This window comes from Podarcis liolepis, assembly GCF_965112155.1.
Source record: "Podarcis liolepis genome assembly, chromosome: 12".
In the NCBI taxonomy this organism is placed as follows: domain Eukaryota; kingdom Metazoa; phylum Chordata; class Lepidosauria; order Squamata; family Lacertidae; genus Podarcis; species Podarcis liolepis.
In genome coordinates, this window is record NC_139563.1 from 3548887 (window position 1) to 3563642 (window position 14756).

Genomic DNA, 14756 nt, shown 5'->3' on the forward strand with positions numbered 1-14756 from the left:
AATTTATCGTTGTGCATTGTTTTAAATGTTTTCCTTCTGGGATTGTACCCCCAAGTGTGTTTTATAAGCTGGTCTTTGACCGTAATAAATTATCTATCTACCGTATTTTTCTCTCTATAGGACGCACTTTTTCCCCTCCAAGAATTAAGGGGAAATGTGTGTGCGTCCTATGGAGCGAATGCAGGCTCCTTGGCTTCAGCGATAGCAACGCGAAGCCTCCAAAGTGCAGAAGGAGCGCTCCCTCCGCGCTCCGGAGGCTTTGCGTTGCTTTTGCTGAAGCCTTCGGAGCGCAGCGCGAGTTCCCACTGCGCTCCGCAGGCTTCAGGTTCCTTTCGCTGAAGCCAGGAGAGCAAGACTCTTCTGGCTTCAGCAGAGAGGGAGAGCTGCGCAGCGCCCCTTCAGCCAAGCGGGAGGAGAAATGGAAGGGGCTCCATATCTCCTGCCGCTTTGCTGAAGAGGCGCTGCGAAGAGAGGGAGAGAATTTTTTTTTCTTGTTCTCCCCCTCTAAAACAAGGTGAATCCTAGAGAGCGAAAAATACGGTATCTATCAATCAGAAAGAAAGAAGCAGCCCCAGGACTGTTTTCACTTACAGGCTGCGGAACCCACCTGCCTGTGTACGATCTGAAGCAAGTCTTGGAAGCGCACATCCCGCACGATGCTGTCGGGGTCCAGTTTCTTCTCCGCCACTAGACGGGAGAGTCGGGAGATTATAACGGCCGCTTGGTTTGCGTTGACGGCGTAAAGTTCCTCCAAGCGCAAGAGATCCTCTGCGGTGGACGCAGAGTTGATGATGTCCTCCAGCTCACTGCGTTCAGGGGGAGCCCTGTCCGCCTGCTCCTTGACGGAGAGTTTGTCTGTGGGCCTCGAGAGGCTAAAAGCGGTCAATGGGGCGGAAGGGGTTTGGGGCGGCCCTCTGGCCACCGCCATCTTGCTTCCCGCGGACACCACGTGAGCTCGGGCGCACAAGGGGGATGAGAGCCTGTAGAGCCGATACCAGCGGTGCAACAGCTTGGCAGCCATTTTGTAGCAAGGCCCACGGGGAACGAGGAGGAGGACGAAGGGGAAGAGCGCTGGGCGAGCATCAACTCATCTCCAAAAAGCTGGATAAGAACAGGGAGAAAATGTGAAGGCAGCTCGTGAGGACTTTCCATAACTTATTTATTGATAAAAATATTTGTATACCACCATGTCATGAAAGGGACGCGGGTGGCGCTGTGGTCTAAACCACTGAGCCTCTTGGGCTTGCCGATCGGAAGGTCAGCAGTTCGAATCCCCACAACGGGGTGAGCTCCCATTGCTCGGTCCCAGCTCCTGCCCACCTAGCAGTTCGAAAGCACACAGGTGCAAGTAGATAAATAGGTACCGCTCCGGCGGGAAGGTAAACAGTGTTTCCATGGTCATGTGGCCAGCATGACTAAGCCGCTTCCGGCAAACCAGAGCAGCACACGGAAACACCGTTTACCTTCCCGCTGGAGTGGTACCTATTTATCTACTTGCACTTGGACATGCTTTCGAATTGCTAGGTTGGCAGGAGCAGGGACCGAGCAATGGGAGCTCACCCCATCGCGGGGATTCGCACCGCCGACCTTCTGATCGGCAGGTCCTAGGCTCTGTGGTTTAACCCACAGCGCCACCCGCGTCCCAATAAAAGCATAGAAAACTGTTAAATGCAGATATTGATTCGCCACTGGCTTTGGTGCAAACCGAGTCAGGGTGCAATCCTGTACTCATTTGCCCAGAAGTAAGTCCCTCTGAACTCAGCGAGACTTTTTTTCTGATTATGAATGGATAAGATCGTGTTGTCAAGATTCTCGAATGGTGGCAACAATCAGCCACGGGACTTACTGAGGAAACATTGCTGTGTCAAAATACCTGTCCCCTGGGGCTCAAAGCATTAAGAGAAAATCAATGTGATTAACCCAACCAGCAGATTACAAATATGGATTTTGAATTAACAGAAGAGACCCTTAGCGAAAAGAACTATTATGCTCAAAGTGCTAGCATAGGCAGATCAAATGGAACAATTATTTAATTGCGTAAGAGCAGAGGTTTCCTGAGGGGTAAGGAGATCTTGGGCAGTGTGTCCAGCAATACTGCATGCCTATACAGTGGTACCTCGGGTTACATATGCTTCAGGTTACATACGCTTCAGGTTACTGACTCTGCTAACCCAGAAAGAGTACCTCAGGTTAAGAGCTTTGCTTCAGGATGAGAACAGAAATCATGCTCCAGCAGCGCGGCAGCAGCGAGAGGCCCCATTAGCTAAAGTGGTGCTTCAGGTTAAGAGCAGTTTCAGGTTAAGAACAGACCTCTGGAATGAATTAAGTACTTAACCCGAGGTACCACTGTACAGCACAAGAGTAGTTTTGTTTTTAACTTTAAGGAATTAGTATAAAAAAGGCTGGTTTACAGTCATATAATATGCAATGTCATTTGGCTTGTCAGACCCACTCAGGAAACTGAAAGCTGCTAATGAGGGTTAATATCCACAGTAGGGACTTGCCGCCCTACCAGGCCATTTTGACGAAGCCTCGCCACCACACCATATGAGAACATAAAGCCCTGAATATCTTGGGACCAGTTTACCTACGAGATCGCCTTACCCCACATGTGCCCACTTCGATTAGCGTACTGGGCACTACTGCAGGTGCCCTATAATACTCGTTCAGCATCTGCAAGAACTCAAATGGTTAATGTGGCAACACCTGCACGTTGGAACTCTCTGCCTATTGACAGCATCTTAAAAAGCAGAGACATCACCTTGCCGACAAAGGTCTGTATAGTTCAAGCTATGGTTTTCCCAGTAGTGATGTATGGAAGTGAGAGCTGGACCATAAAGAAGGCTGATCGCCGAAGAATTGATGCTTTTGAATTCTGGTGCTGGAGGAGACTCTTGAGAGTCCCATGGACTGCAAGAAGATCCAACCTCTCCATTCTGAAGGAAATCAGCCCTGAGTGCCCACTGGAAGGACAGATCCTGAAGCTGAGGCTCCAATACTTTGGCCACCTCAGGAGAAGAGAAGACTCCCTGGAAAAGACCCTGATGTTGGGAAAGATTGAGGGCACAAGGAGAAGGGGACGCAGAGGACAAGATGGTGGGACAGTGTTCTCGAAGCTGCCAGCATGAGTTTGACCAAACTGCAGGAGGCAGTGGAAGACAGGAGGGCCTGGTGTGCCCTGGTCCAGGGGGTCGTGAAGAGTCGGTCACGCCTAACGACTAAACAACAACAACAACAACAACAACAACAACAAAGCCTATTGACAGCAGGCCAGACTTCACAGAACTCTTTTCAGCACCTGCTAAAAAACATTGCAATTTAGACAAGCCCACGCAGGTGCTTAGAAAGTACAGGTATTTTTAATCTGTTTTAGTATTTTGTGTGTTTTAAAGCATGGCTGTGATTATTTCCCTCAGTTTACTTGCTTTATCTTCTTGCAAACTGCTTTGAGGTTTTTTAAAAAACAATCAAGCGCTACATAACATTTTATTAAATAATAAATACATAAAAACGTGACTTCAGCTGTGGGGCAGGTGAAGAGACAGCTGGGCTGAAAGCACTCTTGATCAACAGCACAGCACTTTGCAAGCCCTGACAAGCAGCTAGTTGCTGATGCTGCCTTTGATTTCAAACTACATGGGCAAAAACTGGTCGCCTGGTATCGCTGTGATGTCAGGTGATTGACAGGTAAGTAGCCCCACACATCTGTCAAACTTGACCTACCGGAGTGGGGGAGATCAGGACTCACTGGCCAATTTCAATTCCCCGTTCTGACTGATAGGATATGCTGCAGATGCAGAACTCCTGAGTTCAAAATTCACTTTTGCGGTAAACTCCCTCCCAGTTCCCCAGCCCTATTCAGTCCTGCTGTTTGCGTGGAAATCCCACATGAGCAGAAAAGCAACCTCCACCCCACAATCCCTATCCACAATACAAGTCAGACAGAGGGCCTTCTCGGTAGTGGCGCCCACCCTGTGGAACACCCTCCCATCAGATGTGAAGGAAATAAGCAGCTATCCTGTCTTTAAAAGACATCTGAAGACAGCCCTGTTTAGGGAATTTTTAATCTTTAATGCTGCCTTGTTTTTAACACTCGATTCGGAGCTGCCCAGAGTGGCTGGGGAAACTCAGCCAGATGGGCAGGGTATATTTTTATTATTTTCCTGCAAAAATCACGACTACAGTGGGTACCTCGGGTTAAGTACTTAATTTGTTCCGGAGGTCTGTTCTTAACCTGAAACTGTTCTTAACCTGAAGCACCACTTTAGCTAATGGGGCCTCCTGCTGCCGCTGCGCCGCCGGAGCACGATTTCTGTTCTCATCCTGAAGCAAAGTTCTTAACCCGAGGTACTATTTCTGGGTTAGCGGAGTCTGTAACCTGAAGTGTATGTAACCCGAGGTACCACTGTATATTGCACAGGAATTTCACTGGGTCAAAAGTGGGGCATCCCCTCTTCAGACTTCATTCTCCAACTTTTGTGGGGTGACAGCAGTTGGGGCACATGAGAAAGAGAGAGAGAAGAGGGAGAAACTTTCCACGTTCATCCCCACCACCTCTTCCCCCACATAGGATATACACACAACCCCCCCAACCCAGATAAAGGCTTCCCTCCCAGCCTCTCCCAGTCTTGCCACTGGCCCGCCTCACAGGGTCGCTGGGAAGAAGCCACTTTGCAGAGTGGCTCCTTGCAGGACTTGACATCTTCCCGCAGGGCCTGCAAGACAGAGCTGTTGCGCCCGGCCTTTGGTTTGGACTCAGTCTGACCCTTACATTTCTGATCTATGGGCTACTATTAAAATGAGGCTGCATTTTAAGTTATATTTTAGCCTGTATTTTAAATTAGTTTATTTATTTTATTTTTTATTGTAATTTTACTGGTGTACGCCGCCCTGAGCCCAGCTTTGGCCGGGGTGTAAATAAAAAAATATTACTATTATTATTATTATTATTATTACAGTGGTACCTCAGGTTAAGTACTTAATTCGTTCCAGAGGTCCGTTCTTAACCTGAAACTGTTCTTAACCTGAAGCACCACTTTAGCTAATGGGGCTGCTGCTGTGCCACTGGAGCACGATTTCTGTTCTCATCCTGAAGCAAAGTTCTTAACCTGAAGCCCTATTTCTGGGTTAGCGGAGTCTGTAACCTGAAGCGTATGTAACCCGAGGTACCACTGTATTTTCATGTTGCTTTTTTTTGTGCGCGCTGCTGTCGCCAGAGATTGGGGCACTGCTGACTTTTGCGGAAGGAAAGGCGGCACCAAAGCAATGCAAATATAATTGTATGATACTCTGGTATTGTTATAATGAGGCTATTATTGGATTGACATTGAAAATTAATTTTAAAAATTATATATCTCTATAAAGAGAGCCTAGGGGCAGCGGGACGGGCTGAGGCCCTGGAGGGGAATGCGATGGCGACAAGGAGGCCCCGATCCCCGCAAGCCAGGAGGGAATAAAGGGGGGAGGGGGCGCCCCCCAAAAAACCGGCAGCCCCTCCCCCAACCCCCCAACACGTGACAGGCCGGTTTCCTGCCCCGCCCCTCCTCTTCCTCCTCCTCCTCCGCTTATCCATTATTCTATTTTAATCCTTCTCGGTCCTCACCCTCCCGCGGCTTCAGCTCAGCTTCTGGGGCCGCCGCCGCCCGGCCTGACCTCAACCGGCTGCCCGCGCGTGCAGAGCGCCGGGAGAGGGGAGCGTCGCGCGCCGATGGCGTCACTTCCGTCGCGCGCGACGGTTCCCTTTGAAAGGTGCGCCGTAGACTTTTTTTGTTGCAGAGGTGTTTTCCTGGTTGGGGGAATCGATTTTTTAAAAGTTTATTTATTCAGTGGGACTTGCTTCGGGGCGGGGGACAAAGTTGGTAAATCAACATGTATTCTGAGGATTGGGCTGCGGGGTGGGGGGAATATTTCACACAATACTCCGTCGGTGTTTCCAGTCAGAATTTGCAACAAGTGTTTTCCATAGTGTTTTTCCCTATTTTCCCTAATATAATGTCACAGTGTATGGTTGCATTGTAGCCTTATGAGGCTTTGGAACCCACATCCCTTATCCTCAGGGAATCTGATATATATATCTACTGCGTCAGACCAACACGGCTACCTACCTGAAGCTTTCATCCCAGTCCTTTAAAAACCGCTTCCGTCGTGAGAGCTCAGAAAATGCCTATCCAGACCATGCGGTAGGCTTCTAGACAAAAAGTATCTCTATGGGCGCCTCCCTTCCCTTCTCTCTCATTCCTGTGGCCCAGACCTATTGGCTACTGAGAAAGGAAGACCGGAAGGCCCGCCTTCGCCATCTTTACTCAGGGCATTAGGGAGCCTGTTTCTCCCTCGTTTCCATAACAGCCGACCAATGGTGGTTTGGAGGCGGGACCTTTGGTCAGCTTGAGTTACGGGATAGGGGGAATAGGAAAGTAGGCGGGGATAAGCCACACCCCCAGAGGCGGTCCAGTGCTATAAATAGGAGTGTCAGGCGCTGTTTTCTCCATTTAATAAGGGATTGCGGGGCTGGTGGGTGGGTAGGGCTATTTAAAAGGCAGTTGGCAGGTTATGGGCTATTTTTTCTGTTATAATTTTCCTGGTAGTGAAGCTGTATGCTTATCCAAGGCTGTGGGGTGACCCAATAGTGTGGTCACAACCTCTATTTCTGAGCAACAATATCAGTATTTTATTTTAATTTTAAAAGATGATTCCTGTTCTGAAGCTCATGTCTTTCCCTCTCAACAATTTTGAGGCTTCCAACTTTATTTTTAGGGAAAAAGAAATTTGGCAAAAGGCATAAGGAGCCAAATGAACCTGCTAGAGAAGAATTTTGGGTGCCTATATGCTTTACCTTAAATTTCAAGGTAAATCTTGGGCTCTCTTAAATTTGCATAGGTGGATCAATGTGCCTTCAGTTTAATAGAGAAGGGAGGCTGGGCCTGAGCATAAGAACCGAAATCTGTTTGAGTTTGTGGCTTAGGCATGGCACAAACCAACATGGATTTGAAATATAACTAGGGTTCCAATCCTTCATTCTGGCAAAACACAGGACCAGGGCTATTCCACATTCCCAGATACTCAAACAACTTTAAAAATAACTTTTGGGTGGCTTAGGTTGTGGCAAATGTGGAGATGTGTTTTTGTTTAAATTCACAAAACTTTGCAAAGGGATACCAGTTCAATTTTAAGCTGCGAAGCCTTGTGAAAACAGCATATGCACTCATAGAGCAAAACAGCTGTGCTGTGCTGCAACTTACCTGCAATGTTTTTTATTGCTTTTTGGCCAAACCACTTGGTTTAAATTGGTTTTTTTATAGGAAGTGTATGCTGTTCAGTTATTTGGGGAAATGTTTGTCTTGAAATACTAGAAGCGTAGCTGTATTGTTCGTGAGAGCAAAAAACACTGCTGGGGTTGGAACTTTTTAATAGGCAAGAGTCTGCTTCAAATGGCTCTGAATAATTTGCTTTATTTTTTACTTTACACACAATTACCTTAAGCAGCTTCAGGTCCATAAGAAACAAAACTCGTATGCTGCAAAGTCCCAAAGAGATTTCCAAACTTCAATCAAATGGTTTCTACTAGATCTGTCTCGGAAACACTTGGCTTTCATTTTCTTAAATTGAGAGAGACTGGCTTACCACTTCTCCTACGTTAAAAGATTTGGGCTTTTCTTCATTAAGGATGGTTCGTTTTGTATGTTTTTTTTTGGGGGGGGGAGTATTGACTTAAAATGCAAGGCCCAAATTGGGACAAAGACTTGCTTATTACAGTTGAATCCATATATCAACAAATTTGGGTGTCGCCCCTTTGGAAAGAACACACCCAAAGGTGTGCTGGATAATTTTGGGTGTTTGTTCTGCACCTGCAACTAGTTAAGCATGTGAGAATGCAGCTGGAAATACTATATATTACAACTGTACGTAACCTATAAGGTGCGGAACTGCATTGTACTGTCAGTAAAGGGACTGAGTCTACCCAAACAGTCTGGCGTTTTTTTGTTTCATTGGCTCACTTCACTGGTGTGTTTGAATAGGCACTCTGCACATGCTCCAACAGCTGGAAGCTGAACCACATAATTATTTATACCCCTCCCATATTGCTGGGTTTCCTCAGCCACTCTGGGCGGCTCCCAGCAGAATATTAAAAACACAATAAAACATTAAACTTCCCTAACCATGGCTCTCCCATCGTAATTGACATCTGCATATGTTGCAGGAATGATCCTGCTCTCCCTGAACCTTGCCAATCACACGCAATTGAATTGAATTGATATTTATTACGGCCATTGGCCCGTCACACGACAGTTTCCCATACCAACATAATGTACTTAAACCTCCAAATTTAAAACCGCCAAAACTTACAAAAACAGAAAAGAACCAAAGCAAAACAAAAACAAAAGACCACATCATACATTACAATAAATTTGCAACCTAAACATCGCCCTCTACTCATAAATTAATAAAAGACATCAATAGTGATATCACATAATTACATCCTAAAACATAGATCATTGTTTAAAAGGGTTATCCGAGCCGCACAGGAGTCCGTTTTTCTTCTTTAGGGATAGGACGCTGATCAAGAATCTGGCAACCGTGAGTGATCTTAGGGGGTCTTCATCATTTAATAGATATCTCAGTTTGGCTTCATTTGTATCATCGGCGATTCCCTTTAGATATTGAGCAAGAAACTTGCTCCTGGCCGATGAGTGAAGGGCACAAACAAAAATTAAGTGATGCAACGATTCCGGTGCCCCACAATTACAATCACATAAGAGCGATATCTGTCCATTGGAAAATCTATTTCTCAGCACGTTCGATGGGAAGGTGTTGAATCTTGCCTTTATAAAGGCATATCTATGAGCCGAAGAAGTTAAGGAATTCAAATAATTTGGGAGCCTTAAGAGGGGTAATAAACCAAGGTTTAGAGGAGAGCAGGTACCATTGCCCAAGACCATTTTCTGCTGCAAGTCCATCTCCTCTAGTTTACAGGTTACTGTTCTTTTAGCTGGAACTATATCCTGCTCTAGTAATTTGGATGGGGAGATTCCCATTGCCGTAATTTTCAGCTGTAAATTTTTTACCCATGGGCTCTGGAAATCATCTCTCCACAGCCAATCACACGCAGTAACTTATCTTTGTTTATAATGCCTTCGCTTACACCTTAATGTGCTAACCTTATGAGGGCCTCTTTTGGGCTTATATGTTAGAGGGAGTTTTTCTTCTGGTGGCAGAAGACAGGACCACGAGAGCGTTGTAAAACACTCAAAGTTTTTATTACAGCTATACAAGAACAACCAACGCAAAGCATGTGGGCGTTCTCTCTCTGCAGGCAAATTCAAACTGCAACTTCTCCCCTTTTTGTACTCCTCACCAGCTGTACCTAAGCAGCCTAGAAAACCACTCACAGAAACAGTTCTTAAAGTTACAATCGTCTTTTCTGTTTCTTTGCAGAATGACTTCTAACATTATATACTTGTTTCTTCCTGTTATAAATGAAAACTCTTCCTTTTTCCCTTATGGGGTATCCAAGAGCCCATATAAAGTCCTTATGTACATTCTCTATCGGTAGGAGAAAATAACAGGCCAAGCAGAGAATATTGAGAAGCAAAGAAGCTAGGAAGCCTGATATTTATTAAAACTGTTGCAACAGGGGCCCCCACGCAGGGAGGGAGGAAAGGAACCCCAAACAATGGTGTGCAAGCTCTTATACTTTTGAAATTGCCTCCCCTGTAGCTCAAGACCCACCCCCCCCAAAATCATACATACATCACAGAAAGAGGTGGTCCCCAGCAGAAATATATCGCAGGGAGGGGCAGTCTATAGCAAAAAAACTTCTCTGCCAGGAAACCTGTGAATGACTTTACCTGGGCAGCCTGGCCATTCTCTTGTGATGGTAAATGGTTTAATTCCTGAATGCCAGTGGTTCTGAGATCACATCTGCCAGTTCTTTTAATACTCTTGGATGCAGTTCATCTGGCCCTGGAGACTTGAATACATCTAAACTAGCCAAGTATTCTTGTACTATCTCCTTAGTTATTCTGGGCTGTGTTTCCTTTGCTGAATCATTTGCTCCAAATTCTTCAGGTCGGGCATTGTTTTCTTTATTGGAGAAGACTGAGGCAAAGAAGGCATTGAGGAGTTCAGCCCTTTCTGTGTCCCCTGTTTGCATTTCACCATCTTCTCCTCTGAGTGACCCCACTGTTTCTTTGTTCTTCCTTTTGCTACGAACATACCCATAAAAGCCTTTTTTGTTGCTTTTAACCTCTCTAGCAAGCCTGACTTCATTCTGTGCTTTAGCTTTTCTGACTTTGTGTCTACACATGCTGGCTATTTGTTTGAATTCCTCTTTGGTGGTTTCCCCCCTTTTCCATTTTTTGTACACATCCCTTTTTAATCTTAACTCAGTTAAAAGTTATTTAGATAGCCACCCTGGCTTCTTTAGGCACCTTCCATGTTTCCGTCTCATTGGCATTGCCTGAAGTTGTGCTTTTACTATCTCCCTCTTAACAAACTCCCAGCCATCATGAACTCCCTTTCCTTTTAGTATTACTGTCCATGGGATCTCACCCAGCACTTCCCTAAGTTTTATGCAGTCAGCTTTCTTAAAGTCAAGAAATTGATTCCTAGTATGCTTGGCTGCTCCTTTCCGCTGTATAGTAAACTTCAGAAGAGCATGATCACTCACGCCTAATGATCCTTCCACTTCTACCCCACTAACCAGGTCATCAACATTGGTTAGGACCAGATCTAAAATGGCTGTTCCTCTTGTTGCTTCTCCCACTTTCTGGACAATGAAGTTGTCTGCAAGGCCAGTGAGGAATCTGTTTGACCTTATGCTCTTGGCTGAGTTTGACATCCAACAAATATCCGGGTAATTGAAGTCCCCCATTACTACTATCTCTCTTCCTTTTGCATGCTTGGCTATCTGTTCCAGGAAGGCATCATCTATGTCCTCCGTTTGGCTTGGGGATCTATAGTAAACTCCCACAATGAGGTCTCTGTTATTCTTCTCTCCCTTAATTTTGACCCAAATGCTCTCACTTTGGCTTTGAGGTTATAAATCTTGGATCTCTTCACAGGTATACACATCCCTGACATATAACGCCACTCCTCCTCCTTTCTTGTCTGGTCTGTTTCTCTGAAATAGATTGTATCCCCCCATTATTACATTCCAATCGTGGGACTTATCCCACCAGGTTTCAGTGATGTCATATTTAGTTTGCTGTACCAAGAGCTCAAGCTCATCTTGTTTATTTCCCATGCTTTGCGCATTAGTGTACAGACATTGAAGTCCATTAATCATTCCCCCGTGTCTCTTATTTAAGGATTTTTTCCTCCCACCACTAGGTCTGCGTGCTGTTTGCTCCATTTGGTCTATGACATTTGGATGATCATCTTCATCAGTTGATAGACTCCTACCTTCAGGAGCACTGTCTCCCTCCCCCACATTAGTCAGTTTAAAGTCCTCCTGATTAGGTTTCTGAGATTTTTGGCAAAAACATTTCTCCCAACCGTTGTGAGGTGCAGCCCATCGCTTGCCAGAAGTCCTTCTTCAAGAAACTGCAGTCCGTGATCTAAGAATCCAAACCGTTCCTGTTTACACCATTTGCGAAGCCAGCTGTTCACTTCCACTATTTTTCCCTCTCTCCCTGGGCCACGTCGTTCAACTGGGAGGACAGATGAGATGACAATTTGTGCATTTAATTGCTTCAATTTCCTGCCCAGAGCCTCATAGTCTTTTGATCTTCTGGAGGCTATTGCTTGCAGTGTCATTGGTTCCCACATGAACCAAGAGGAAGGGGTATTCGTCAGTGGGTTTTATGATTCCTTGCAGTCGTTCAGTTACATCTTGGATCTTAGCCCCGGGGAGACAGCACACCTCCCGAGACATCTTGTCAGGCCCACAGATCACTGCTTCTGTTCCCCTCAGTAGGGAATCCCCTATCACCACTACACGCCTCCTCTTAGGTTTGGTCGGGGTTCTTCCGTGAGCTGTCCGTTCCAAGGTCGCCTGCACATTCCCTGAGGACTGACTTTGCTGCTCGTCTTCATATACCTGATCGACTGTAATGAGGGAGGAGAGATCCTCAAATGGAGTCTGTTCTTCATTTCTAAACAATCAAAGCGAACCCTGGGCCTCCTACTTCTTTGAGTCACGTTTCTCCATATATCTGGCACCTGTGTTGGTGAACTAGCCTCCTTCTCAGGGGTGTCCCCTGTCTCCTCCTTGGTGGAGACGGTGTTCTCTGTTGCTTCCAAGAAGAGCTCCAGCTCTCTAATTCTTTGGAGCGTAGCTACACGTTCCTCCAGTTGCTGGACTTTGTCTTCTAAGAGGGCAATCAACATGCAATTGCTGCAGGTAAAGCTGCCTGCAACCTTTGGCAAGATGGCAAACATTGCGCAGGAACCGCAGGCGACTGCAGCTGTTCCCTCACCCTCCATCTTGAGAACGTGTCGTTGGGGGTGGCTACAGTGGTCCTCCATCTTAAAAAGTGTGAAGACAGGACAAATAACCCCCCCCCAAAAAAAAACTCCTAGGTCTCCCCCAACAAACGTTTGAGACTAGCTCCCCCTTTTGTCCTTGATCCGGCCAGCATAGCCAGTTTACGCCTTAGTTTTACTCCCAACAGCTGTTGTATCTTACCTTTTGGTGTCTCCAGTAACTGAACTGTATGTGTAAAGCTGTTTGTGGGCACACACGCTAAACCCTGTCTGTGGTGCCCACCCCTTTACCCCAAATGATGAGACAAGAGACCAGAATATGGGGTTCAAATTGGCCACAACTTTATCGAGCTTCAGACGTGGGAAACTTGGCACAGGCCTTGGCAGGCAACCCTCTCAGCCCGCCCGGCTGAGGATATGCTGGCAGATGAGGTCCAGTGAGAAGGGACTGCAAAGCGCAAACTTACACAGCCTGCCCTTCCACCAACCTCCTGCCGGGAGTTTGACCTACAGGCCGCCGCTCTAGGGCCAGGGACGCCTGGTATTTGCCCTTTAACAGGCCCTGCAAGACCGTTGCATGGGGAGGGAGCATGGATGCATCTCCCCCCGACTTGATGTTAGACTAAAGGACACATTGCCAAGTCCTAAAAACCGCCAAAGTTGTGACGAAATGCTACGGGGAAGGCGAAACCTGCCAATGCAGGGGAAATTCCTTCCCAGTTCTGAATACAGCAACCATCTTACGACTGCAGCAGCGCCCGCTGACCTGGAACGCAAAATATTAGCCTGTAAAGAAGAAATCGTTAAATTGAAGATCGCTGACCTAAGCTGAAATTAAAAGGCAAGAAATATTAATTGGAGGGAGGGAGGGTGGGTGATCCTGGAAGGAAGAAAACCAAAAGAGGCTTGGACAACAGGGTCAGCCTCTTTTCTTTGGTCTTAACCCCACCCCTGGCTGGCCGTCCATTGTCCTCCCTGGCAGAGGATGGGTCAAAGGCCAGCTCAGGCAGGTGGGTGGCACCTGCCCAGGTGAGCCCAGCTCAGTGCTGCAAACCCAGCCCACCTGTGGGGAAGGGAGGGCGGAAATTGCGGGCACACACGCTAAACCCTGTCTGTGGTGGCCACCCCTTTACCCCAAATGATGAGACAAGAGACCAGAGTATGGGGTTCGAATTGGCCATGACTTTATTGAGCTTCAGACATGGGAAACTTGGCACAGGCCTTGGCAGGCAACCCTCTCAGCCCGCCTGGCTGAGGATATGTAGGCAGATGAGGTCCAGCAAGAGGGGACTGCAAAGCGCAAACTTACACAGCCTGCCCTTCCACCGACCTCGTCCCGGGAGTTTGTCCTACATGCTGCTGTTCTGGGTCCAGGGACTCCATTTTTGCCCTTTAACGGGCCCTGCAAGCGCCGCCGCATGGGAAGGGAGCATGAATGCATACCCCAACTTGATGATAGACTAAAGGATACCTTGCCAAGGCCTAAAACCACCATCCGAGGCGATAAGGGCCTTGCCGCCAAGTCCCGCAACTGAGGACCAATCAAACCCTGTAGTCTGTTGTTGTTTAGTTTGATTTAGTCTATTTTTTACAGCATAGTTTTAAAATTAGAATACATTAACAAAGAAGGAACAGACGAGCCAGTTCAGCCCAGCGCTTCCATTGACCAAAGCATTGCATAGACCCCCTAATCGCTTCCAGCGGTTTGAGACCCATGGGTGCTACCTGGCTTAAAAGAAACAAACAAACAAAAAAGCAGGAACAGAGCTTCTTAGCTGCCAGTGCAAACTTGTCTACCAGGTGTGTAACTTTCAGATCTTTATCAGCAAGAGTGTGTCACTTCCTGGGGGGGGGGGTGTCGGCCTGAGAAACAGTTAATAGACAATTTAAAAAAATCCCCTGGGTGTGGTATAAAACGGGTGTTACGGAAAAATCTAGGTGCGAGGCTGCTCAGTCACCCAGCTGGTCGGGCAGAGCCCGCAGGTCCCTGCGGAATAAAGGAAGGAGTCCAGCCAACCGGAGCAAATAGCTGTGGACCAAAGTTTATTGCGCAACAGGTTCAAAGAGGAATTTTGAACCCCGAGGATGGGGTGACAGACTTTTAAATCTTTCCCACCATATCCCAGAATACAGTTCGTACAGCATCCTTGCTACATCACTGACATGTCACAAAAGGGGAGGGGTAGACGGGGGTTACACTAGTTTAACCTTGGCAAACAGGTCCAGACAAGTCCTTGGTACAAGATTAGCATAAGCAGACATGGGAGGGCAAGACCCAGGTGTAAGATTAGCAGAGGCAAACACCTCTGAAGTCCCACCACCCAAAATACAAT

The 14756-nt window shown here is 46.9% G+C and overlaps 1 protein-coding gene and 1 long non-coding RNA gene across 2 annotated transcripts in view; one reads left to right on the forward strand and one right to left on the reverse strand.

The window, feature by feature from the left end:
• Positions 1-5728, reverse strand: part of TBRG4 (transforming growth factor beta regulator 4) — a 33725-nt gene extending 27997 nt beyond the window's left edge. The window contains exons 1-2 of the mRNA XM_083466941.1: positions 5603-5728; positions 608-1101 (exon numbers count right to left, since the gene is read on the reverse strand). Coding sequence (XP_083323067.1) covers positions 608-1021 — 414 coding nt within the window. The 5' untranslated portion in view covers positions 1022-1101; positions 5603-5728. The remainder of the gene's footprint in view (positions 1-607; positions 1102-5602) is intronic.
• LOC310689592 overlaps positions 1-14756 on the forward strand; it is an 82684-nt gene that overhangs the window by 12651 nt on the left and 55277 nt on the right. The gene's annotated exons all lie outside the window — the stretch shown is intronic.